The following is a 26,781-nucleotide window of genomic DNA, read 5'->3' on the forward strand; positions in this document are numbered from 1 at the left end:
AAAAAATCAAAAGACTATTTCATGATATGTGAAAATTATATGAAATTCAAATTTCAGTGTTTGTAAATAAAGTTTTATTGGACACAACCACACTCTTTCATTTAGGTATTATCTGTGACTGCTTTCACACTATAATGGCAGAGTTGAGAAATTGCAACAGAGACTATGAGGTCAGTCCAAAGCCTAAAATATTTACTACCTGGCTCTTAACAGCAATAGCTTGCCAACTCCTGTTTTAAGCACATGTCACCAGAACTTTTTTTTTTAATTGTCCCCTGAAGAGTATTGTAAGCAATTACAGATCTACAAAAGTAGGGATAGTGGTGTTTTGTAAGAATGCTGTTAGTCTTTGTACTTGTAGTAGACTTGAGAATCTTGGTATAAGCCAAGTAGCTACTTAAAATAGCTCTGGAAATTTGTGGGCAGTCTTTTTTTCTGTTAAGAGTTGAGCTACCACTTTAATTCTGCGCTGAAAATATAAGAGATTTTAATGTAACAGCTGTTTTTTCACTGGCCATATTTATTCTCGATATTGGTCTAAGAGTTAAGTGATGTCTTAAACCCAGTATTACTGTTTGAGGTGATCATTCTGGATTTTAAATGTAACAATTTGTGAACCAGTATCCTTTACCTTCCAGCAGTGCTGAATGATTTGATACCAAACATGCTAGGAAATGAAATGCACATAAGATAACCATATTCTTAAACATTCTTTGCTCTCTGTCTGGGCCACCAGCCTTCTTTGTTGATGTTGCAGTATTCCTAATTTGGAACTTGGTATATTTCATTATGTACCAGCAGACAAAGACTCAACTGTTTTGTAGGCTGCTGTAGAGATGCTGTGACTAGGTGTTGACTGGGCTATCTCCATTGTTTAGTGGTAAGTGCCTCTGATAAATCTCATGAATTCAGCTCCCAATTATTTCTCCAAACAAATAAAGATCTATGCTTAAAATGTGTCAGGATAGCATGAGATTGTAGTTTTTCTTTATGTAAAATGAAGTATAAAAATAACTGCTTTTTAAAGCAATAAAGTTATGAATTATTTATAGTGCCAATTTTTTAAATGTGGATTATATGGGTGACCTGTATTAAATTTTCTCCCTGTTCCATACCTAACACAACAAATAAGATTAGAAATGGTTAAAAATGATGACTGTGTAAGATGAGTAGGTGAAAAAGACAGCTAAATCTTACTGATTTAAAAAGTTGCTCACCAGAGGCTTGGGGCTAAAAACAGGGTATTTCAGAGAGAGTATTAAACAAAGCACTGCCATAAGGTCATATAAAAATTTATACAAACAATTATTTGTAATATTTCGATGCTTTGGATTTTGTTAAGGCTTGCTTTATGGCCTAATATGTGGTCTATTCTGGAGAATGTTCCGTGTGCGTTGGAAAAGAAATTACACTTGGCTGGTGTTAGGTGGAGTGTTCGGTATATATCTGTGAGATCAGGTTGGTTGACTGTAGCATTTAGTCTTCCGTGTCTTTGTTGAGCTTCTTTCTGGATGTTCTGTCCTTCACCGAAAGTGATGTGTTGAAGTAAGTCTCCTACTACTGTTGTGGAGGTGTCTATCTCTCTTTTCAGTGCTGTTAGAGTTCGTTTTGTGTATTTTAGAGCCCTGTCGTTGGATACATAAATATTTATTATAGTTATTATTGACCCTTTAATTATTATATAGTGTCCTTCCTTATCCTTTGTGGTGGATTTTACTTTAAAGTCTATTTTGTCAGAGACTAATATTGCCACTTCTGCCCTTTTTTGAGTGTTGTTTGCTTGATATATTTTTTTCCATTCTTTGAGTTTTAGTTTGTGTCTTTAAGTCTAAGGTGTGTCTGTTGTAGGCAGCATATAGACAGATCGTGTTTTATCATCCAATCTGCCACTCTTTGTCTCTTTATTGGTGCATTTAGTCCATTTACAGTCAGCATAATTATTGATAGGTGTGAGTTTAGTGCTGTCATTTTGATGTGTTTTTTGTGTGTTGTTGACATTTTCTTTGTTCCACTTAATTTTCTGTGCTTAGTCATTTTTCTTTATGAGTTTTCTTTTCACCTTTTTCATTGTGTTGATTTTGTGTTTGCTGAGTCTTTATTTTTTTTAGTTTTTTATTTTGACTTGTAGGATTGTTAGTTTCCTTTGTGGTTACCTTAATATTTACCTCTATTTTTCTAAGTTTATACCAGTCTTTTATTTCTTTATATCACCTTGACTTCCTCTCCATATGAAAAATCTACGTCTGCATTTTTTAAGTCCCTCTTTTTTGTTTTAATATTGTCATCTTTTATGTATTGACATCTGTTTCCCTATTTTCAGTGTTTTAGCTTTGATTTACTTTTGTGATTTCCCTATCTGGGTTGATGTCTGGTTGCTTTGTCCTGTGTTCTGGTCTTGGGTTGTTATCTGTTGTTACTTATTTTCTAACCGGAGTACTGCCTTTAGTATTTCTTGTAGTTTTGGTTTGGTTTTTGCAAATTCCATAAACTTCTGTTTATCTGGAAATGCCCTAATTTCACCATCATATTTGAGAGACAGTTTTGCTGGATATATAATTCTTGGCTGGCAGTTCTTTTCCTTCAAGGCTTTATATATGTTATCCCATTGCCTTCTTGCCTGTATGGTTTCTGCTGAGTAGTCCGAGCTTATTTTTATTGACTCTCCTTTGTAGATGACTTTTCGTTTATCCCTAGCCGCTCTTAAAATTCTCTCTTTATCTTTGGTTTTGGCAAGTTTGATTATAATATGTCTTGGTGACTTTCTTTTGGGATCTGCCTTATGTGGGGTTCAGTGAACATCTTGGATAGGTATCTTGTCATCTCATGATATCAGGGAAATTTTCTGCCAACAAATCTTCAACAATTCTCTTTGTATTTTCTGTTTTCTCCCCCCTGTTCTGGTACTCCAGTCACTCATAGGTTATTCCTCTTGATAGAGTCCTACATAATTCTTAGGGTTGCTTCATTTTTTTTGAATCCTTTTATCTGATTTTTCCTTAAGTAAGTTGGTGTCAAGTGCTTTATCTTCAGTCTCACTAATTCTGACTTCCATTGCCTCAGTCCTGCTCCTTTGACTTTCTATTGCTTTGTCTAATTCTGAAATTTTATTGTTCATCTTCTGGATTTCTGACTGCTGTCTCTCTATGGATTCTTGAAGCCTGTTAAAATTTCTCATTATGCTCTTCTCTAATCTTTTTAATTTCCTCTGTTGAGTGTTCTGCGTTTTACTTAATTTCCTTCCTAATTTCTTGAAGAGTTCTGTATATTAATCTTTTATATTCTGCCTCCGGTAATTCCAAGAAATTTTCCTCCTCTGGAAAATTTCTAGATTCTTTATTTTGGGAGCCTGCTGAAGCCATCATGGATTGCCCCTTTATGTGATCTGATATTGACTGTTGTCTCCGAGCCATCAATAAGTTATTATATTGATTTATTTTATGTTTGCTTACTGTGTCCTAGCTTCTTGTTTTGTTTTGATATGCCCAAATAGGCTGCTTGTATGAGCTAGTTTGATTATTGGCACCTTTGAAGCTCTAATGTCCTGTCAGCAGGTGGTTAGATCTGTTACTAGGTATGTGAGCTCAGGATTCCGCTCACTCCTCCTGTATAGATTCAGCTTAGGTGCCCAGGTAGATAGCCACCAAGTGTGTGGTGTAGGCGCTCACAGTCCTAGACAGGCATGGGTGATTGGTGTAGGCACAGGCATCTGGCTGCGGCAGGGGGACACAGCACACTCAGAGCAAGGCAGGGGGCTGACAGCTGCCCTTGAGTGTCCAGAAGGAAGGCATGTCCCTGTTCCCTAGAGCACATAGGTGAGTGGGTTTTGCAGCCAGACTATGAGCACCTAATGCTGTTGGCTGTAAGAACTGGGTGGCACTTGTTATTCATGGGCCCCTATCGCTGGTGGCTAGGTGGCATGGGGGAAGCCACCGGTCCTCAGGCTCCTGATATGGGTAGGTGAAGACCCTGCTTAATGGGCAGAGCAGTGTCATTTGTCAAGAACCTGCCACTTCACAGCTGAAACAGTTGAAGTTGGAGTTCCAGTATATACCCTGTTGTACTGCAGCAATGAGGGCCTGTGCTGTCGAGATGGGCCCTGTGATGGTTAAGATTGTGTGTCAACTTGGCTGGGCCATGATTCTTCGTGTTTTAATGTAATCACTCCCATGATTGAATATACTGTGAGTAGCCAATCAGATGAAAGGAAGTCTCCTTGGGGGTGTGGCCCACATCTGAATATAAGCAGACATTCTGGGTTTTTGCTCTCTCTGGATCCTGCGGCTGCCTCCTGTCATCTCATCTCTGGTTCTTGGGACTTGAGCTGTCAGCTTATCTGCTGAGCCTGGGATTCATTGATCTGCACAGCCTGTGAGCGGGAGCCCCGCTCTCTGACCTGCCGATCTTGCGCTTGCCAGCTTCTGAGGCTGCATGACTTGGGAGAGGCCTCTACTCTGATCCACGGACTTGGGACGTTCTAGCCTCTACAACTGCATGAGCTGTTTCCTTGATATAAATCTCTCTCTGTGTTTATACTTATACACTTTACTGATCTTGCTTCTCTAGAGAACCCAGCCTAAGACAGGCCCATATGAGTCCATGCAGGGGGAGAGACTCTCAAAGTCCGTGGATCCCTTATGCCTGTGCCTAGGCAAAGGAGCTGTGCCTACCCTGGATTCCTAGCTTAGGGGAGCCAGCAGTTTATTTTTAATCCTGTTTGTTAATTTGTTCAGTCTCCAAGGCAGGGAGAATGGCTCTGGGCGTGTGACGGATCCTACTTCCGACCCAGGGGACTCAGCCATTGCTGAAGCCGGTCCGAGACCCAGTGCAGAGCAGGGAGCGGGGAGGTAAATGGGAGAGAGGTTTTTCCCTAAGGGGGATGTTTTTGATCCGCCCGGTAAGCCGTACACAAGTACTTACCTTTTGTTGATGAGAGCTGCTTCTCACTGGTTCTGCGTGGCCTTGTAGACTCTCTGGTGCTGGGTCTTTACTAGTACAGAAAACATGCCTCTCGAGCACCGCTGCTTACCTGCCTTATGGCTCACCCCCCAAGCTGATCAGGCCTGAAGGGCTCAGGCTCTCGCCGGGTCAGGTCTGGCAACTCCTTGCTGCTTCCGAACCCTCTCTCCCTCCCCCTGCCACTCAGTCTGGTTCCTCAACTCTGCCTTTGATGTTCAGGGCTCCCAGACTGCCATATATAATCGAATCACTTTTTTGGGGGGGTCTTTGTTATAAGAGGGTCCACCAGAAGTGTCTGACTACTCCACCATGTTGGCCCTGCCTCCGTATATAAATAATTATTTGATAAAGGTAGAGAAAACAAATTATTTTGAGCCACTGTCTAATAAACAAATGCAACTTTATTTGCAAACTAAAACTCAGTTAAGAAGAAAATCCCCTTCTTAAAGAAGTCTTTGGTAATAAATTTAATACAACCTAGAAAGACCAGTGTCATTGTTTGTATATTCTCAATATAGTGTTTAGCCTATTTTCAGTTCAACAGGGTTTTTTTATTTCCAGATGTAATTCATATAACATAAAATTCTGAGTATTAACCATTTTTAAAGAGTACAATTTAGTATATTGACAATGTTATGCAGCCATTACCACTATCTAATTCTAAAACTTTTCTATCACTCCAAAAAGTAAACCCCATACCCATTAGTAGTCACTCCTCTCTTCCCCTCTCCCGTATCCCCAGGCAACCACTAAGTCTACTTCTGTCTTTATGGATTTAATTTTCCTAATCTGAACATTTCATATAAATGGGATTATACAATATGTGGCCTTTTGTGTCTGGCTTCTTTCACTTAGAATAATATTTGCAAAGTTCACCTTTTTATGTCTGAATAATAATTCATTGTATGAATATACCCATTATTCATCTGTCAGTTTTTCCTACTGTGGTGGCTTGTGTGTTACTGTGATGCTGGAAGCTATGCCACCAGTATTTCAAATACCAGCAGGGTCACCCGTGGTGGGCAGGTTTCAGCAGAGCTTCCAGACTAAGACAGACTAGGAAGAAGGACCTGACAGTCTACTTCTGAAAAAATTGACCAGTGAAAACCTTATGAATAGCAGCGGAACATTGTCTGTTACAGTGCTGGAAAATGAGCCTCTCAGGTTGGAACATACTCAGAATACAACTGGGGAAAGCAGCCTCCTCAAAGTAGAGTTGACCTTAATGACGTGGATGGACTAAAGCTTTCGGGACCTTCATTTACCAGTGTGACACAACTCAATATGAGAAGAAACAGCTGCAAACATCCATTAATAATTAGAATGTGGTATGTACGTAGTATGAATCTAGGAAAATTGGAAATCATCAAAAATGAAATGAACAAATAAAGATCAATATCTTAGGCATTAGTGAGCTGAAATGGACTGTTATTAGCCATTCTGAATCGGACGATCGCGTGGTCTGCTATGCTGGGAATGACAAATTGAAGAGGAATGGCTTCTCATTCATCTTCAAAAAGAACATTTCAGTATCTATCCTAAAGTACAACACTGTCAGCGATAGGATAATATCCATATGCCTACAACAAAGACCAGTTAATATGATTGTTATTCAGATTTACACACCAACCACAATGCCAAAGATGAAGAAATTTAAGATTTTTACTAACTTCTGCAGTCCGAAATTATTCAAACATGCAGTCAAGATGCATTGATAATTCCTGGTGATTGGAATGTGAAAGTCGGAAACAAAGAAGGATCGGTAGTTGGAAAATAAGACCTTGGTGACAGAAACAATGCCAGAGATCAAAGACAGAATGTTGCAAGACCAACGACTTATTCATTGGAAATGCCTTTTCTCAACAACAAACGATGACTATACACATGGACCTCACTGAATGCAATACACAGGAATCAAATCAACTACATCTGTGGATAGAGGCGATGGAGAAGTTCAATATCATCAGTCAGAACAAGGCCAGGGGCTGACTGCAGAACAGACCATCAGCTGGTCTATGGAAGTTCATGCTGAAGCTAAAGAAAATAAAAAGTCCACAAGAGCCAAAGTACGACCTTGAGTATATCCCACCTAAACTTAGAGACTATCTTAAGAATAGATTTGATACACTGAACACTAATGACTGAAAACCAGACATGTTGTGGGATGACATCAAGGACATCATACATGAAGAAAGCAAAAGGTCATTAAAAAGATAGAAAAGAAAAAGAGACCAAAATTAATGTCAGAAGAGACTCAAACTTGCTCTTGAAGTTAGAGTAACTAAAGCAAAAGGAAGAAATGATGAAGTAAAAGACCTGAACAGAAGATTTCAAAGGGCAGCTTGAAAGACAGAGTAAAGTATTACAATGACATGTGCAAAGACCTGGAGTTAGAAAACCAAAAAGGAAGAACATGCTTCGCATTTCTCAAGCTGAAAGAACTGAAGAAAAATTCGAGCCTTAAGCTGCAATATTGAGGGATTCTATGGGCAAAATATTGTACAACACAGGAAGCATCAAAAGAAGGTGGAAGGAATACACAGTCACTACCAAAAAGAACTGGTTGCTGTTCAGACATTTCAGGAGGTAGCATATGATCAAGAACCAGTGCTATTGAAGGAAGAAATCGAAGCTGCTCTGAAGGCATTGACGAAAAACAATGTTTGTTGCTTTCAACAAACAGATGCAGCACTGGAGGTGCTCACTCATCTGTGCTAAGAAATTTGGAAGACAGCTACCTGGCCAACCAACTGGAAGAGATCCATGTTCATGCCCATTCCAAAGGTGATCCAAGGAATGTGGAAATTATCGAACAATATCATTAATATCACCTGCAAGTAAAATTTTACTGAAGATCATTCAAAAGCAGTTGCAGCAGTACATGGACAGGGAACTGCTAGAAATTCAAGCCGGATTCACAAGAGAATGTGGAATGAGACATATCATTGCTGATGTGAGATAAATCTTGGCTGAAAGCAGAGAACACTAGAAGGATATTTACCTGTATTTCATGGACTATGTAATTGCATTTGACTTTGTGGATCATAACAAATTATGGATAACATTGAGACGATTGCGTATTCTGAAACATTTGGCTGTGCTCATGAGGAACCTGTACATAGGTCAAGAGGAAGTTGTTCGAAGAGAACAAGGGGATGCTTCGTGGTTTAAAGTCAGGAAGGGTGTGCATCAGGGTTGTATCTTTTCACTGTACTTATTCAGTCTGTATACTGAGCAAATAATCCGAGAAGCTGGACTATATGGAGAAGAACAGGGCGTCAGGATTGGAAGAAGACTTATTAACAACCTGTGTTGTGCAGATAACACAGTCTTGCTTGCTGAAAGTGAAGAAGACTTGAAGCACTTACTGATGAAGATCAAAGACCATAGCCTTCAGTATAGATTACACCTCAACATAAAGAAAATAAAAAACCTCACAACTGGACCAATAAGCAACATCATGATAAACGGAAAAAAGATTGAAGCTGTCAAGAATTCCATTTTACTTGGATTTATAATGAACACCCATGGAAGCAGCAGTCAAGAAATCAAGTGATGTATTGCATTGAGCAAATCTCCTGCAAAAGACTTCTTTAAAAGGTCGAAAAGCAAAGATCTCACTTTGAAGACTAAGGTGCGCCTGTCCCAAGCCATGGTATTTTTAATCGCTTCATATGCATGCATGAGCTGGACAATGAATGAGGAAGACCAAAGAAGAATTGATGCCTTTGAATTACGGTGTTGGCTAAGAGTATTGCATATACCATGGACTGCTAGGAGAACGAACAAATTTATCTTGGAAGAAGTACAGCCAAAATGTTCCTAGAAGTGAGGATGGCGAGACTTCGTTTCACATACTTTGGACGTGTTATCAGGAGGGACCATTCCGTGGAGAAGGACATCATCCTTGGTAAAGTAGGGGGTCAGCGAAAAAGAGGAAGTCCCTCATGGAGATTGATTGACACGGTAGCTTAAACATAGCAACAATTGTGAGGATAACAGGACCAGGCAGCGTTTCATTCTGTTGTGCATAGGGTCGCTATGAGTCGGAACTGACTCAAAAGCACCTAACAACATGGATAATACCACATGTTGTTATGTTCAACAAGTTTTATTTCCCTTTAGTTGTGTAGTTTCTTCCTCCTTTTCTCATTGCTAAAATGTTTGAACCTATTGTTATTTTTAGCTGCCGTCCGGTTGACTCTTTTCAACCCCATGCACAGTGGAACAAAACGTTGCACAATCCTGCACCATTCCTGTGGATCTATTGTGGATCAGACCACTGTGATCCATAGGGTTTTCATTGGCTGATTTGTAGAAGTAGATCACCAGGCCTTTCCTTCTAGTCCATTGTAGTTCTGCTGAAACCTGTCCAACGTCATCTGTTGTTGTTGTTAGGTGCTGTTGAGTCGACTCCAACTCATAGTGACCCTGCGTACAACAGAACAAAACACCGCCCGGTCCTGCGCCATCCTAATGATCATTGTTATGCTTGCGCTCATTGTTGCAGCCACTGTGTCAGTCTGTCTTGTTGAGGGTCTTCCTCTTTTTCGCTGGCCCTCTACCCTACCAAGCATGATGTCCTTCTCCAGGAACTGGTCCCTCCTGATAACATGTCTAAAGTATCTGAGATGTAGTCTCGCCATCCTTGCTTCTAAGGAGCATTCTTCCAAGACAGGTTTGTTCGTTCTTTTAGCAGTCCATGGTGTACTCAACATCATCTGTAGCCACCTTTTAATCTGGAGAGGATTTGGGAACAGGGAAGGTGAAGTTTATAGTGTCTTAAAAGATTTTGTCCTAGAGCCTGGTTTATTAAATTTTTATGTTTATTGTGTTTATAGCATGGGGCATGGCTCATTCTAGGCACTTAGTAACATTTTAAAGAATAAATGATGCAATTAAAGGAAGCACAAATACAGTCAAATTTATACAGTGTGTAAATTTTGGGAGAAATACATTTGCCCTGTGAAGGAGGAGTGAAATTTAAGATGACCTTTGAAATATTAACAAAATTATGCTACTAAAATGAAATTAAGTAGTGGCAAGTAGAAACTGATACACATATAATAGCAATTCATTTTATAGAATGAGAAAAACTGTTTGCCTACAAATATAGCAGAAAATAGTAACTTTGGTAGATAAAAGGAGTCACAGTTACAGGACTAGAAAGGCAGTCATCTATTCACATGCTCTTCTGTAGAGTCCCAAATCTCATTGTTGTAATTTCTGAACAACTAGTTTAAGTAACTTTCCATTATTTGGCTAGGTCTGTGTTTTTTTGGGAGTCCTTGGGTGCACAAATGATTTAAGTTCTTGACTACTAACTTGACAGTTGAACCCACCCAGAGATGCCTCAGAAGAAAGACCTGGCAATCTGGCTTTGAAAGGTCACAGCCTTGAAAACCCTATGGAACACAGTTCTACTCTACAACTCATGGGTTTTTTTTGTGTGTGTTTTGTTCTGTTGAAGTGTTTCCTCATAATTTTTACACTGTAACTTACTCCCACTATGTTCCCTGAGATTTCATAGGGCTAACCAAATCATAATTACACTTGGTGGTCCCTCATGTGTTTCAAGACAATGGTCCTGATGTCATTTAACCCTTTCTTACTGAGGCCCATCATGCTCAATTTTAAAAACTATATATATATAGTTTAACATTTCTTAGAGGAGACTTACACACATAATTAGAAGAGGGAGATGCTCAGCAATTGTTTCCTTGCTCTAGAGGAGATTAAATAGGAAGGAAAGGAAAATTGTAGTTGGACGTATAGAACTTGGCAAGATTATAAAACACTGCAAAGGCCTACTGGTCAGGGTTTGAGATTGTGTCCAGCAAGCTCTTTTGAGAAGGAAATAAATAAGACAGCTGGTGGACCAACCTGAATGATCTATTTAGTGTTGTGGTTCTCATACTCTGGTATCAGGACCCCTTTACACTCTTAAAAAATTATTGAGGACCCCAATAACAAGAGTTTTTGTTTACTTGTGTTATATCTGTTGATTTTACCCTATTAGAAATTAAAAAAAATTTAAAAGTATTTATTAATTGAAAAAATAACTATTTTTCAAAACAAAAATAATTTATTGAGAAGAGCAGCATTTTCACATATTTGCAAATTTCTTAAATATTTGGTTTAATAAACAACAGACAGATTCTCATATCTGCTTCTGCATTTAGTCTGTTGAAATACGTTGTTTTGGTTGATGTGTATGAAGAAAATCTGGCCTCATGAAGATAGTTGGAAATGGGAGTAAGTCACAGACTCCTTGGAAGGATCTTGGAGACACTCAGTAGTCTTCATACCATATTTTGAGAACTACCATTTTAGATCTTTCCTATGGAAAGTGTAGTCCCCAGACCAGCAGTATCTGCATCTCAGAGCAACACATCAGAGCACTTGTTAAAAATGTAACGTTTTGGCCTCATCCCAGACCTATTGAATCAAAATCTGCATTTTAACAAGATTCATGTGAAAAGTATGAGCTGGATCAGCGATTCCCTCTGGTCCCTTCTAGTTCTGTGTACCTTATTTTTGGTTAGATAACTAAAAAATAGGCTAGATAACGTAATACCAGAATGTTATTTGAATAAATTACTGTTCCATCATTCATAGGATTTTTTTTTTTTTTTTTTTTTTACTAACATTGGTGTTAATGTTAGTTGCCATTGAGTCAATTACAGTTCATGGCGACCCCATTTGTGCAGGGTAGAACTGCTCCATAGGGTTTTCAAGGCTGTGACCTTTCAGAAGCAGTTTGCCAGGCCTTTCTTTCGAGGTACCGCCAGGTGGGTTCAAACCACTAACTTATTGGTTAATTGAGTACTTAACCTTTTGTGCCACCCAGGGACTCCTTTATTAGCAGTATAAGTATCCAAATTGACTTAGAAATTTAACCTTATATAATTTTATTTATTTTCTGCATTATTCTGGAGTTGCTTTCTTTAAAAAAAATAAAAGCAAAATAACAAGGCATGCGGTAGAAAAGATGGAATAAAAAGCTTCAGAAGTTCTTAAGTTCGTTGGATCTGTGTTGCATCCTTAAGTTTCTGAGGTTATTGTAGGTCGCATTCACTTTGCCTTATTTTTCCTCTAAACTGAAAATTTCTTCTGTATGATTTACAGTCCATTATTCTGCACTGTCAAATACTATACTCCTTGTTTGGGAAGTGCTATCTTGATTTCACCAATCTCCATTCCCATCTTCTGGCTTCCAGTCAAGAATAAAAAGGGCTTTGTCCTTTGTTACATTGTTACTTTCCTAAAGTTTCTCATTTGGGGTGCTGAGATAAATGTAGAGGATTTAAATACTTGTCCAGATGATACAATGATTTATATAATTATATAAGCAATAGTGATGACTTTGTATTGAAATAAGCCTTGAAGATTTGTGTTTTCTCTTAAGTCAGCTCTGAATCTCTTTAAAAGCTCAGGTCTGAAGATCACAGAACTCTAGTTTTTGAGCCATACGCTGCAGTTCTCGGTTTCTTTTTAATTTAGTAATTATTCACTTATTTAACAACTATTATTTATCTTTTATGTGTCAGGTTGTGGATACAGCAGTGAGCAAGATATGTGCTTCAGTGTCCTTCCAGAGCTTTCACAATCTTATAGGGAAGGTAGACGTTGAAGTAGTAATTACATTACCAGTAATGTTATAGACATGAAGTAGGGGGGTTTAATCTACTTGAGAGAGTCAAAGGCAGTCTTCCTGAGGAAGTATGTTTAAGGTGTGACCTTTATTGACCTGGTATGCCAGGGACACTGAGAGTCAACTCGGTCTGAAGGAATGAGCCAATTGCCTCAGTCCTCTAGCATTCTTTACTAGGACACTTGGAAGAAAGTTTGTCCCTCTTTTATGTTCCCAACATACTCTACTACTATTTCAGTAAATATTAGAATGATATTAACTACCCCCCACCCCCACACTAGAAGTGAGCCTGTCAGTGACAGGTTTCTTCTTCCTTTTTTTTTTTCTTTTCCTGCAGATCAATTCATTACTACATGTCTGACCCTGCAATGGTCCACTGCCACGTACTAGATGATGCAGTGCCAGACATTGCATTAAACACTTGATGTATATTATATAACTTAATTCTTCCAAAACTCTGTGAGGTAAATACTACTATTATTTACACATTTAAGTACGCAGTCTGAAACCCAAGATAGTTAGCCCAAGATTACACACTTAGAAAATAACAGAGTTCTGATCTCAGAACCCCTGCTTATATCAAAATGCCATACTGAATCCATAAATGTCGTATTGCAATGTCAATATGTGACCTGAGGGCATTTTAACCTGTCTATATGCCCATGTGAGGGGGTAAATATTTTAAAACTACTAGAATCTGGTTTAATAGTTATATTCTGTAGTGCACTGATAACAAACTATATGTCATTGTTCAAGCAATCATTCAAGTCTCTTCTTAAGTGTAACTTTTTCAGAGAGGTCTTCTCTGCCCACCCTGTCTAAAACCACATTCTTAAGTATGCACACACCTTCTATGTCCTTCACTGCTTTTTCTTCATAGCTTTTATCACAACCTGACATATTACTGATACTTGTTGTCAGGTGCTGTCGAGTCAGTTCCGACTCATAACGACCCTGTGTGCAACAGAACGAAACACTGCCAGGTCCTGCGCCATCCTCACATTCGTTGTTATGCTTGAGCCCATTGGTGCAGCCACTGTGTCTGTCCATCTTGTTGAGGGTCTTCCCTCTTTTGTACTGGCCCTCTACTTTACCAAGCATGATGTCCTTCTTCAGGGACTGATCCCTCCTGCTAACACATCCCAAGTATGTGAGACGTAGTCTCGCCTTCCTTGCTTCTAGGGAGCATTCTTGTTGTACTTCTTCCAAGACAGATTTGTTCATTCTTCTGGCAGTCCAGAAGATACTAGATACTGATACTAGATATCTGTATCTTAATTAGAATACAAAGTCTGTGGTTTGGGGGTTTTATTTTTCTTCTTCTTTGCTGTATTAGAGACTGGCAGGTAATAGGCACTCAGTCGTTATTTGTGACATGAGGTATAAATAAAGGAACTGTAGGAGGTGAAACAATTTTATGTTGCTTATGCAAGTAATGGGCCTTGGAGTTGGGTCAGCTTGGGTTCAAATTCCAGCAGTGTTGTTTTCTAGCTGTGAGACCTTGGGCAAGTTATTTAACTTCTCTGAGCCTAAGGTGTTTGTGAGGATTCAATGAGAAATGCATATAAAACATAGCAAAGTACCTAGCACACAGTTCTCATTCAGTACTTGTTGGTGCCATTATTATCATTAACCTCATTATGACATGCTTCATAATGAAGTAAGTTGTCTCTTTTTCTATTCTGTTTACCAGTGATGTTCAGCAAATTGTAATAATTGAAATGTGTTTAATGAACTTAACATAGTCAAGTTTTAAATGGAAGGGGATAAGCTAGCATTTATTTGTAGTCTTGCTGCTTGAAATCACTTTGCAAAGCTCTTTACATATACTATTTTATTTTAATCTTTTGAATCTTGTTATGTAGATAATATCTTCATTTCACAAGTAAGAAAATAGGCTCAGAGGTTAAGCATTTTGCCCAGAGACACATAGAAGAACATAGCAGTAGAGTCAAATCAAATGTCTCTAAGATATTAATTCAAATCTTAAAAAATTTTCCATTTCCTGTTTGTTTTTTTAAGCCTTTTTTCTAGGCCTCAAGGAAAAAAATCAGAAAGTATAATAAAGTTAGGGTGTATGGGTAGCATAATTATAAGACTAGTATCACAGGTTTGAGCCCTGTGTAAAGGTTCATGAACCCTATTCAAAGGGAGAAATGTTAGTTACATATTCTATTTGTGATCTTGACTCAGTTATTTTGAAAGTTTATATTATTGGTAATGAGAAGATCCAAGTAAGAGTAGTAATGTACTTGGCACAACTCTTGGCTGCTATAAAAGGATAAAAACTACAGCAAGCAGTGGCATCAACTTTTTATATGAAGGACCGTACATTTGAGGTTGGAGCAATACAAGCTTTCATGTATCTAGGGAGTAATGAGCCTTGGGGAATCATGAGGTAAACTAATTTCCTTTGATAGAGCTAGCTGGATTTGGTAGGAAGTTTGAAGAGGCTTGTTTTCCAATGGGATCATAAGGTATGTTCAAATTCCTGTAAACTAATGGTTCATACCAGTAAGAATCTGGCTGAATCCAGTCCCTTAACAACCAAGTTAAATATAATGGGGATTTTTAATTACTTTGTTTGTGTAATTTGACTTTGTCACTGATTCCATTAGCCTTTGGATTGCAAAGTTTGAACATTTTGTCTGGGAAAGAAAGAATTAAAGCCATTAAGGTAAAATTCCTCTTAGTTTTTATATAACAGATTACAACTCACCCTACTTTTTTACAGAAGCAAGTGCGGCTGATTCCTGATTAGATAGGGCTTGAAAAGTCGAGGAAAACTTCGTATTTATTTCTTTAGCAGCTGGAATTTTTTTATGCCGTCCCAGAGATTTAAATCCACTAGAATTAGCCGAAAGGATTTTTTTTTTTTTAATTTTTCTTGTATCCACTCAATAAGTTTAAATTAAAAATATAAAAGAAAACTTTACGAATCATATGGCTGTATTTTTAAACATTTTGAATGATTTTCAAAGATATTCCATTACTCTATTATGATTTGATTAAGATGAAAGGTGACAGTTATGGATATTATTCCTAATTTTTAGGTGCTAAAAAACAATTATGAAATCTTTATCTCAGAATTCCTCAGGAAAGCTAATTTTACTTATCTATCCTGAATATTGATCTATACCGTAATTTACAAGGAAGTAGAGTATAGAATAAAAACTGATAGGATGTAGAAAGATGGTCTCTGTATTTAAGTACATTTTACTAGTAGTGATTTTCCATGTATGTTATAAATAAAGTACATGCTAAATGCCAAACAATTCATATAGATATTTTGTAATTGCTGGCTTCTGATAATGGACTATATATGATTTGAGGAAGGAAGCATAGGAGTCAGTTGGCTAAAAAAAGGGGGGGAGTAGAAAGAGTATTCTTGTCAGTGGAAACATGCATTAAGTATTTGGTGAACAAGTAACCACTTTGACTGGACTTATTTGGGGAGATGAGGATAGAGAAGTAGGTAGAAGTTGAATTTTGAAAACTTTTCACACCAGATTAAGGAAATTGAAAGGATAGTAACATTGAATTCAACTTTGGGAAATCTTGATTCTAGTTTTTGCTTTACCATCAGCTAGGCAGTTACCCACTGGAGTATAGATTTACTGTTTTATTCTAGGTGCTGAATAAATATATAGCAATAAACTGTGCCTGGTGGTGCAGTAGTTAAGAGCTATGGCTGCTAATGAAAAGGTCGGCAGTTTGAATCCACCAGCCGCTCCTTGGAAGCGCTATGGGGCAGTTCTACTCTGTACTGTAGGGTTGCTATGAGTTGAAATCAACTTGACAGTAGAGGGTTGGTACGTACTAGACCAGATGCTCCGTAGACACCAGTTGAATTAAAGAATGCTAACTTTGAACAGGGGCCACAATTTTTTCATTTCAACAAGGAAGGACTCTCACTCAGATTCTTTCTAAATCTGTGATCCTGTTACCATTTTGTAGATGTGGAGAACTGTTAACTATTTTTGAGCAGTGTGAAGTGAGTTAAATGATGTCAAATGATTGAAGATGGTTAAATGAAGTCAGATGGTTGAACTGGCAACAGTGTAAAAAACATATTGGAGAGAATGGAAACAGTGAAGCCCATCTTAAATTGGTCTAAGCTTAGAGAGGTAAAGTGCTGATAATCTAGACTCTGGCCGTCACAGTAATAATGCAAAAGAAGCAGTGATTTTAAGAGATAAAAAAAGGAGCCAGTAAAAATTCATTTTACCTGGCCAGAGATCTTTTTTGGCTATTGGAGGAACAATAGGAATACTGTTTTTGCCCAGTAGAGTTAAAAACCTCCACACATCTTTAGATGAACCTTATGAAGCAGCAAAAAAGGCACCTGTTTTTCCGGCTCTGCTCCCTAAGCATGGTCTTAAGCAGGTTTGCTCAAACACTTAAGTTAAAGATAATGCTAGACCCCATTGCTGCATTTCTGACCAAACGCCTGATATTTTAGACTGCCCACTTGGTAATGTTGAATTGTGTCAATGACAAATGCTTTGAGATAGACCATTAGAATTAGTAATCATTTCTAGCCTTCAGAGCAGAAGTATTCCTACCAAATAGCTTCCAAACCCTTATCTTATGCTCCATCAAATAATTGAAGCCTTAGTTAGCATCCACTATCTTGAAGGGGAATTCAGATTTACAGAATTACAAGGGATAGGACTTTATTCTGTTACCGATTATAACAATGTGATGAGCAGTTCTTTTTCTACCATCTGTATTCATAATGTCATGAAGAAAAACCTACTCCTTAATCATTAGAATCAAAGTAGTTATTTGGGTCCCTGATATCTTCCTGGCAAATGGAAATATCTTTTTTTTTTTAATTGTACTTCAGGTAAAGGTTTACAGAACAAATAGCTTCTTATGAAACAGTAGTACACATATTGTTTTATGACATTGGTTAACAACCCCACAACATGTCAACCCTTTCCCTTCTCGACCTTTTTTTTTTTTTGGTGAAAATATACATATCCAAAGATACACCATTTCAAAAATTTCTACATGCACAGTTCAGTGACATTAACTACACTCTTCCAATTGTGCTGCTATTCTAACTTTAGATGAAGGCTTACAGAACAGAACAGTTTCTCATTTAACAGTTAGTACACATGTTGCCCTATGACAATGGTTAACAACTTCACAACACATCAACACTATCCGTACTCAACCTTGGGTTCCCTATCGCCAGCTTTCCTGTCCTCTTCTGCCTTCTGGCCCTTGTCCCTGGACTGCTGTGCCTCATTAGTCCCAGGCAAATGGAAATATCTTTAAGTAGATGTGCATTGAGGCTTTTAATACAGGGGAGAAGGGGAAGAATAAATTCTTACGATTTTTGTATACTAATCACAGCAGTTGTTTTTTAAAATGTGTGAGACAGTGGTTAAGACATACCTTAATATTGCCACTTGTTAAATTAGGTAAGCAAAGAAACTATTATGCCCTTCTTTTCAAGTTAGTTTAAGTGTTATGGTCAAGGTCACACAAACTAGTGTATAAGAGGTTGAACTGACAATGCAACTCCAGGTTTTTGATTCCTTGTTCCCTGTTCTTTTGACTACGTTATTCTGAGTTTACACTTTGGACTCTCAATCCCCTTTTTCTTTTAAAAGAACAGTTTCAGGGTGATTGGGGGTAAGAGGATGTTTAGATAAGTGAATTTCTAGTGTACGTACAGTTAAGCCTCCAAGATAAGTTTTGATGTCAAGAAGGCTGAACCTGTGAACATAGTGGGTGGGGCTTTTGAGCACTTAAAATATCCATTTTGCCTGTCAAGGCATCTGTTGCTGTTGGAGGAGAAGCAGAAAGAATAGTAGCAGAACAGTTTCCCTGCTGCTTGGCATGTAGTTTTGGTTAAAGGGCCAATCTAGAATAAGTAGATTGTTGGCTGAGCAGAGCAAACTCATGTCTGAGAGTTGGGGAAGCATGGCTGGTGTTAACCAAGAAAGTATGCTTCAGTCTGACTTTAATGTCTGCCTTGCTTATGCTGTGGGCTAATTTACTCTGTTAATTTACAGCTTATCCATTTTCACCTTATTTTCCTCTTAACTGTAACAAGTCTATCTTGCCTTTTCTGATGGATTTTACAAAGAAAGATTTTTGCTCAGTATTTGTCATCGTAAATTCTCATTGCTGCTGCTGTGCTCAGAAGGATTGTGTAAATGAGGTATGTAAGAAGTTTCGATATATACAAAGGGTATATTGCTGCCATTTGGTGATACGTATAGAAAGTTTTAGTTTAAGTACTAAAATTGTTGACCTCAGAATGATTTAAAAATATTTAAAGTTCTGTAGTTGACTTAATTTATTTTTTTAGTTGCACAAAAAATTACCCAAGAACAAGTGATACAAAGGAATAAATTAACTATTTGAGATTTCTTAAACTGTACTCTGTATAAGGAGGGAGGCTTTTTTCTCAATTCTGAACAGTTAGGAAGAGTTTTACTTCTATCAAGAGATAGTTGAATGTTACCTTAACTCATTTAAGCTTTTAAGAAGCAGACTCCAATAATTTTTAAGAGCTGGAAAATTTAACCAGAGAATTCTCTATTATGACTCACTTTTATTTTGCCAGCAGTTTAGTTGGTTGAATCTAAACTGGGCAAAACATATCTACATAGAATTCAAAGGAAAATGCATTCTCTATTAAGTATGTGTATATGATTTTGTTATTTTTAAGCTCCGTAGGCAGCGTATATTATATCAACTGATGTACTCTTGAGGAGTCACAATTGTTAATTTTTATTGGACACCATTTAAGATTGTGCAAAAGTGGCATTTGTTGTTGTTTTCTTTAAGAGAGCACATAATTTTATATAAGCCTAAAAGCATCTTAAATGGATATACATTAGATGTTCAAAAATTACTTCTGTTTAATGCAGAGAAATATGCTGTTGTCCCATGTCAAAAAAACATAATCTGGTGCTGTTGCCTAATGGGAGATCCTGCGAGTTACAGAGTAAGGCAGGAATATTTCTAGAGCCAGTGGGTTGCTGCCTGGAGGGGTAGAGTAAGAGAGTTGTGTTTCCTTAACTAATTAGTTTTGTTCTGTGTAAGATGTTAGCCCAGTTTATCTACCTTAGCACTCTTTTTTGTGTTTTTAAATCTTATTCAGGATAGGTCAGCAATACTTTACCTTTACTGGTCAGAATAGGACTAGATACAGTAAAACCAAAAACCAAACCCCTTGCTGGCAAGTCAATTCCAACCCATAGCAACTCTATAGGACAGAGTAGAACTGCCCCATAGGGTTTCCAAGGAGTGACTGGTGAATTTGAACTTGCTGACCTTTTGGTTAGCAGCCAATCCCTTAACCATTGCACCACCAAGACTCCAGAATAAGAACGAGTGGGGCTAAATCAGGGCGTAAAGAAAAGGAGTGACATAATCACACTTGGAGGATCATTGGACTTTAAGTTGATCATCTTCTGTTGAAGTAAATGAACTAAAATAAGATAAAATTGTTTATCATTAAAACATTTTCTTATCCTTACTTTGTTCTGTGGTACTTAAAATCATGTTTTAGGATAATCTAGACCTTTTTTTGTTTATTTAAAAATTAGCAGTTCTTTTAAAAATGAATTGAGTTCTCTCATCTCAAGAGTAAGAAACCTATGATTATGATGAGTATATAGAAACTGTAACTGTCTTTTTTTAAAAACAACTTTCTATTAGATGTCCCAGATGACTTTTCTGTAGGTCACTTTCAAGGTCAGTGAGGTTTCATACTCATTCCAGACATTCTTACTTGATCGTCTTTTTTATATTCCCTATATATTCTTGCTTCCTTTAAAATGATTCAGAGCATGTCTGCTAGGTATTTTGATAAACCTGACTTATTGATGGTGACTGGTGAAATGCCTTTTTTTTTTTTTTTTTAAATTGTAGTTTAAGTGGAAGTTTACAATTCAAGTTAGTCTCTCATACAAAACTTTATACATACATTATTATGTGACCCTAATTGTTCTCCCTATACTATGACAGCACACTCCTCCTTTCCATCTCTGATCTTCCGTGTCTCTTCAACCAGCTCCCAACCTCTCTGCCTTCTCATCTCACCTCTGGACAGAAACTGCCCGATTAGTCTCACGTATCTACTTGAGCCAAGAAGCACACTCTTCACGAGTATCATTTTATGTCCCACAGTCCAGTCCAATCTTTGTCTGAAGAGTTGGCCTCGGGAGGCCTCGGGAATTGTTTTAGTTCTGGGTTGACGGAGTCCAGGGGCCGTGCTTTCTGGGGTTCCTCCTGACTGGTGAAATCTCTTATGTTACCTTTTTCCGCTCTTGAAATTATTTGGTGTCTAAGTGGGTAGCAGTAAGCAGTCTTAATCTTTTAACACCAGTTGCTGAACTGGTAAGGTGTGTCTCAGTTTTATTGGCTTCCTTGGCACCAACAATACGTTTTTTTAAAGGAGCAGTGGCATCTTAATGTGTTGTGTAGCATTGGTATGGAATTTCTATACCTAAATCTTGGCTATAGATTGGGAAAACAGTATAACCTAGTAGATTTGAGGTTTGTATAATGCACAGTTCCTGGTTTTGCTGTCATGACCTTGTATCTCTTTGTTCAGTTAGTGTTCCTATTTGTAAAGTCAAAAGAGGATTATTTATTACTAAGGATAATCAAGGATTTTGCTGTAGTAACTTGGGATTGACAAATACCGCATGAAAATGGGTTCACTGTGGATCTTGGTGATTAATTTTCAAAAGAGTTCATTTAGTTTTAGCCCTATTATTGTTGTTGGTGGCCCACGAGTTGATTCTAGCTTATGGTGACCCCATGTGTGCAGAGTAGAACTGCTCCATAGGGTTTTCAAGGCTGTGATCTTTCAGAAGCAGATTGCCAGGCGTGTCTTCCAAGACACCTCTAGGTGGATTCTAACTGCCAACCTTTCAGCTAGTAGTCAAGCGCTTAACTGTTTGCGCCACTCAGGGATAGTTTTAGCCCTAAGTTTTATTGTTTTTGGTGATTGCCATTGAACTCAAAGATGACCTTAGGTCAGCAAATTTAATAATTCACAAAGAGCTTTCAACCTGGGTATCAAATTTTATTCCAGCTGGCCTGAATGTAGGTAGGTAAGTTGGGCGGGTATTATTCTTATTTGCTAGACAAGGAATCTGGAGCTCAGAACTGCTTCTACTTGTCCAATTCACGCTGAATTTAAGTCTTTTACTGTTAAATTCTTTCATCTTTCCAATTCTAGATTGAAACAGAAGAGTTTTAACATACTCAATTAGTGTCTGCTTTATTAACTTAATTCGTTGATTTTTACTGCTAGTAGACCATATTCCTCTAGAATTTACATGCTTATGGAGGAAGTAACCTTTTTCCTGCTCGTATTCTGTATTCTCTTTAGCTACTTTTCTATAATATTTGGAATGTCTTTATATGCAAAGGCCAATTTTACCAAGGAGAAAAAGTTTTCAGATAATTTTCTGCCAGTAGTGAATGTTTTAATATATTTTAGTTCTTTCCATTAAAGTTTACTTTATACAGTTCTGCATGTTTATTGTAGAAAACTAAAAACAAATATAAAATAAAACCTTCAGTTTTTCTACTACCAGAAAACTTTGTGTATCCCATCTATTTTTTTTTTCTTAAAACAATTCCTTTTTCTTAAGCCTGAGTTTGAAATACCAGCTTGCTTAATTAAAGTGGCTTTTTGCTTCAGCCGCATTATTTTTTTATTAGAATTATTATGCGAAGACAGACATGTTGGGAAAACTTAGCTGGATTTGGAAAAATAAGAAGATTGAAGAAAATACAGATAGTGATCCTTGCAGTCATTACTCAGAAATGAACTTTTTAACTATTTAGGGTCAGCTTTGCTAAACAATTACTTGCAGTGGATAGTTAACCTTAGGGTTAAAGTGCTTCAAATCAGTACTTTTGAATAATACAGTGAGTAATTGTTGAGAGTTATCCAGCTACAACTCTGGTATTTAAGAATTTTTAGAGCTAACCATTTGATGTATTTCATTTCGACTTGAGAGATTGCATGCATTTCTGTGATTTATCAAATTACAGGCAGTCTCCGTCCAACTTGTACTTGCCCTTTAGTGTTATATAAATTTGCCCTCACTTTGAAACGATTGAACCAACCCCAACTCTCAACAAATTCTTCATCACAATTACCTTCACTTGCTGCACATGCACTTTTAAATCATTGAAAAGGCTTCGAGCCTCTTCTTGCACTAAAGTAAGCCTAAGTAAGAACCATATGCACCTGTTCCTACTTACCTACAAATTCGACTTAAAAACATTAAGACAGTTAGGAACGAATCTCATTTGTAACCTGAGTAGGGATTGCCTGTATAATCACTAATTTTGTTTTAACATATCTTTGTCGCTGAGACTATAGATGGTTAGAATTTATATATATTCAGTAACTTTTGCAACACCCCTCCACACCCCATTTACTATGTTTTATATATTTATAGACTATGGTGCCACTTGGGCATCATATCAATGTAGCTACTTCAGCTCTAATCCATATGGTCACATAGATGAGGTGGAAATAGATAATAAGGGTTTTTTTTTCCCCTCCACCCCCACCTCTGAGTAATATTTTGTTGTTCTTACATCTTATATATATAATCCACGCATTGCTGGAAATATTTTCAAGGAATTTATACTTTATGAAGCTTCTGAACTATCCCTGTGATAAATATGATACTGCTATTTAGTATTATGTATAATAGTGGTAATGAGTTTTCTTCTGAAATAGGAAAGCTTGTCTTTCATATGAGACTAATATATCACTTTTTATTTTACGTTTTCTGTGTCCCAAACAATTTAATCTTCAATTATCATGCCAAACCAGCTTAAATTCGTAACTCCTTCTGTATTTGTTGAGTTTGTTAATGAGTACTGTAACAATATAATGCTTGACAAAAAAAACCTAAGCCTATGGATTCATGCCCACATGTGAGTTAACTATTCACAATAGTTAATGCTGTGTTGACTAATGTGTTAGGGAGCAAGACTGAACAAAAGATGTTCTAACCAATTAGAACATTTGGCCTTCTTCTTAGCCAATAATTTTCTTTGCCTGAAACACAGCAAAATATGTTAACACCAGCCTGAATTTTTCCATAGCCACATATAGAAGCCATGGAAGTAAACGACCCCACTATCTAATTGTTCTTTGCTGTTTTCTTGTGGCAAACCAAGTCCCCACTCCTCGGCTCTGACCCCTGCATGGACCATCTTCTGCAGGTCAAGTCAGAGAAAAACCAGATGGTAAAAAAGCAACCTAGTAGAAGGATTGGAGGAAATTAAAAATCAAAGTTCAGAGGCCCTGCCTTCATTAATATGTTTCTGTTGCTATTTTTATGGCTTTCAGGGGGTAAAGCCTGCTAGTTTTGACAAAGTAGCAATTCCTGAAGTGAAAGAAATTATAGAAGGATGCATTCGGCAAAACAAAGATGAAAGGTACGTTACCTCTTTCGACCTGGGTGTTTCTTGCACAAAAACCTAAAATATAATGTGCTCTTGAGTACAAGATTACTCAATCCAAGGTGTATTTAATACTTTTCTTGTGATTAGTTTTTCCATTTATGCCATATAACATTTTTAAAAGTAGGGATTCTGTCCATTGAGGTTATTCAGATTTTATATACTGAAATGTCGTAAAAATGTGGTTCAGTAGAGTTTAAGTAAACCAGACTATCTTAAACATAGTTAATAGATTCATTGGGAACTCTTACAGCATTAGCATGATTTGTAAAACTCTAATAGGATTCAGTCTCTCTCTAACACAGATCTGTTCCTTAGTTCTTCACCCATGAATTCTAAAAGGTAAAATAAAATCTTGGCTCTTTAAAATCAACTAAATTATACAGATCTTGATTTGCTGTCATTATGCCAGAATTGAAGGGAGCAAAACATCAAAATTCCTTTGAGTAAAAAGAGAAGACTTCGCCTAAGGCTTAGGAGGAGATCTGGCTTAGTCTTTTGTACTAACAGAGGACTTTTCTCAGAGGAGTGGCAAGTATCTGATCTGCTGTATAGCTGCTTCATCACCAGTTAGGCATGGCAGTTGTGCAGTATCTGTTTTTGAAACATAATCTACCTTCACCATCCCCCAACCCCCTAAAAAAGAAAAAGGAGACCAGTCAGTACAAATATAAATTGTAAGTTGAGTGTAGTCTACCTCCTGAAGAATGTGAGCGATCAGGCATATCAACTAAATTAAAGAATTCCATATCTTGACTTCTCCAGTCTCATACTCTTTTCATAACTTTGTTGTTTAGAAGAGCTTAACATTATGATCTTTAAAGCTTTTTAGTAGAAATTTAGTTTGAGTTTCTATTTTTATAAGCACTGATTGGAAAGGAGAGTCCTTAATCTCTTTTAGAACTGTTTTCACTATAAACAAAGGAATATTTGTTTCCAGTCTTAGAACATGTTTCTTTTCTGGATTGAACAGTTTACTAGATTACTGGTATTTTGAGACCATTTATCTGAAGAAGATTGTTCCACAACCAGACTTCTGCTTGCTTAGTACACAGATTGTTGAACAAGGAATTAGGAGAATTTATTTGGGTAAATAATGTTTGTGTAGTAGAAGTTACTGAACTAGAAATCAAAAGATTTGTTTTCTTATTTTAATTCCACCACTTACAACTTTTATAACTATGAGCAAGATTCCTAACCTCTCAGAGTCTCCTAATAAGCAGTGAATTATATCTCATTGGATCAGATGAAATCATATATTTAAGGATTTTTTTGTTAGCTGTGAAATAAATAACTATGTGGTATTTTGAAGCTGTGATATCTTGTGTTATTTCTATTATTGCTACACAATTAATATGAGATTAAATTTTTGAATTACAAAATTATCACTATCAGATCTTAATCATAAACGAGATGAAGTTATGATTTTCTGTAACATGAGAGTAAAACTCTGTAATCACCATTGAAATAAAGCAATTCAGAAATTAGTTAAAAGCTTCTCTTATTTTTCTTTTCACAGTCCTTTTTCAGTCTTCCAGGCAAAATAATAATCAGCCACACTTGAAAATCGTTTTTTCAGTCTAATGGGGTTTTGTTTTTTGTTTCTTTGCCTTTCCCTCTCTTCGGAAGATATTCAATCAAAGACCTTTTGAACCATGCCTTCTTCCAGGAGGAAACAGGGGTACGGGTAGAATTAGCAGAGGAAGATGATGGAGAAAAGATAGCCATTAAACTCTGGCTGCGTATCGAAGATATTAAGAAATTAAAGGGAAAATACAAAGACAATGAAGCTATTGAGTTTTCCTTTGACTTGGAGAGAGATGTGCCAGAAGATGTTGCTCAAGAAATGGTAAAATAACACTATTGAGCCATTTAAAAATTGGTGTAGATTTATATACATTGGTATGGAAAGATATTTATGACATTGGCATAAAAGCAGTTTATGAAACTGTATATGGCATATCCCATTGATATAAAATTGTGTCAATTAATGGTCCCAAATGTTGTTATCTTTGAGTAGTGGAATTTCCTAGAATTTTTTAACTCCCTTTTTTGTACTTTTTGGTATAGTACAAAATGCCAAATTTTGGTATTTTGTACTTTTTGGTATTGTTTTTATAATGAGTGCTGGATTTTATAGTTTTTTAAGTTATTTTTATTTGATGGAAAGTATATTTGTATAGATATAGATATGTAGAGGGAGAGAGAGATATGGATGGGGAGGGAAAGAGAGAGAACACTAGAATTCATTCTGAAGTCATTTTGAAAATCTGTAAAGTTAAATGGCTTTTAATTCGGAAAAGCCTCTTCAGTTAGAATGACAAGTTATTTTTTTCTAGAAGAATAACAAATATTGGTACGTTAGCCTTTGATTAGTCCTCTGGGTAAACCCTATAAATAAACATAGAATCATAAATTGTTGTTACTTTGAGGGAAGTTTTCAAGGTCAGTTATCAGTAGGTAGCCTTTGGTATATCATTACTTGAAGTATGTCGAAAGGTCACATTTCAAAAACGAAATCCTTCAGCAGTGTTAGGCTTATCACAGTACCTAAAGTAGCCATTTATTATGCAAAGATATTTATAAAATATCTATTAGGATTTATAAGAACCATTCAATACCAGTTGCCTCTGAAGGGGGTCAGGTATGGAAGAGAGACTTATTTTTAATTGTTAGATTTTTTTTTTTTTTTTTTTTTT

The 26,781-nt window shown here is 37.0% G+C and overlaps 1 protein-coding gene across 6 annotated transcripts in view; it reads left to right on the forward strand.

Moving 5' to 3' along the window:
• Positions 1–26,781, forward strand: part of WNK1 (WNK lysine deficient protein kinase 1) — a 173,028-nt gene that overhangs the window by 98,840 nt on the left and 47,407 nt on the right. For 5 of the 6 annotated variants that reach the window (XM_004381200.2, XM_004381201.2, XM_023735695.1 and 2 more), the window contains exons 5-6: positions 23,970–24,058; positions 25,712–25,931. In XM_004381200.2, coding sequence (XP_004381257.1) covers positions 23,970–24,058; positions 25,712–25,931 — 309 coding nt within the window. Of the gene's footprint in view, positions 1–17,761; positions 18,789–23,969; positions 24,059–25,711; positions 25,932–26,781 lie in introns of those variants that run through there. The other variant, XM_023735697.1, reaches the window with a different exon arrangement.

The sequence above is a fragment of the Trichechus manatus genome, unplaced genomic scaffold (assembly GCF_000243295.1).
Source record: "Trichechus manatus latirostris isolate Lorelei unplaced genomic scaffold, TriManLat1.0 scaffold00081, whole genome shotgun sequence".
NCBI classification, from domain to species: Eukaryota; Metazoa; Chordata; class Mammalia; order Sirenia; family Trichechidae; genus Trichechus; species Trichechus manatus.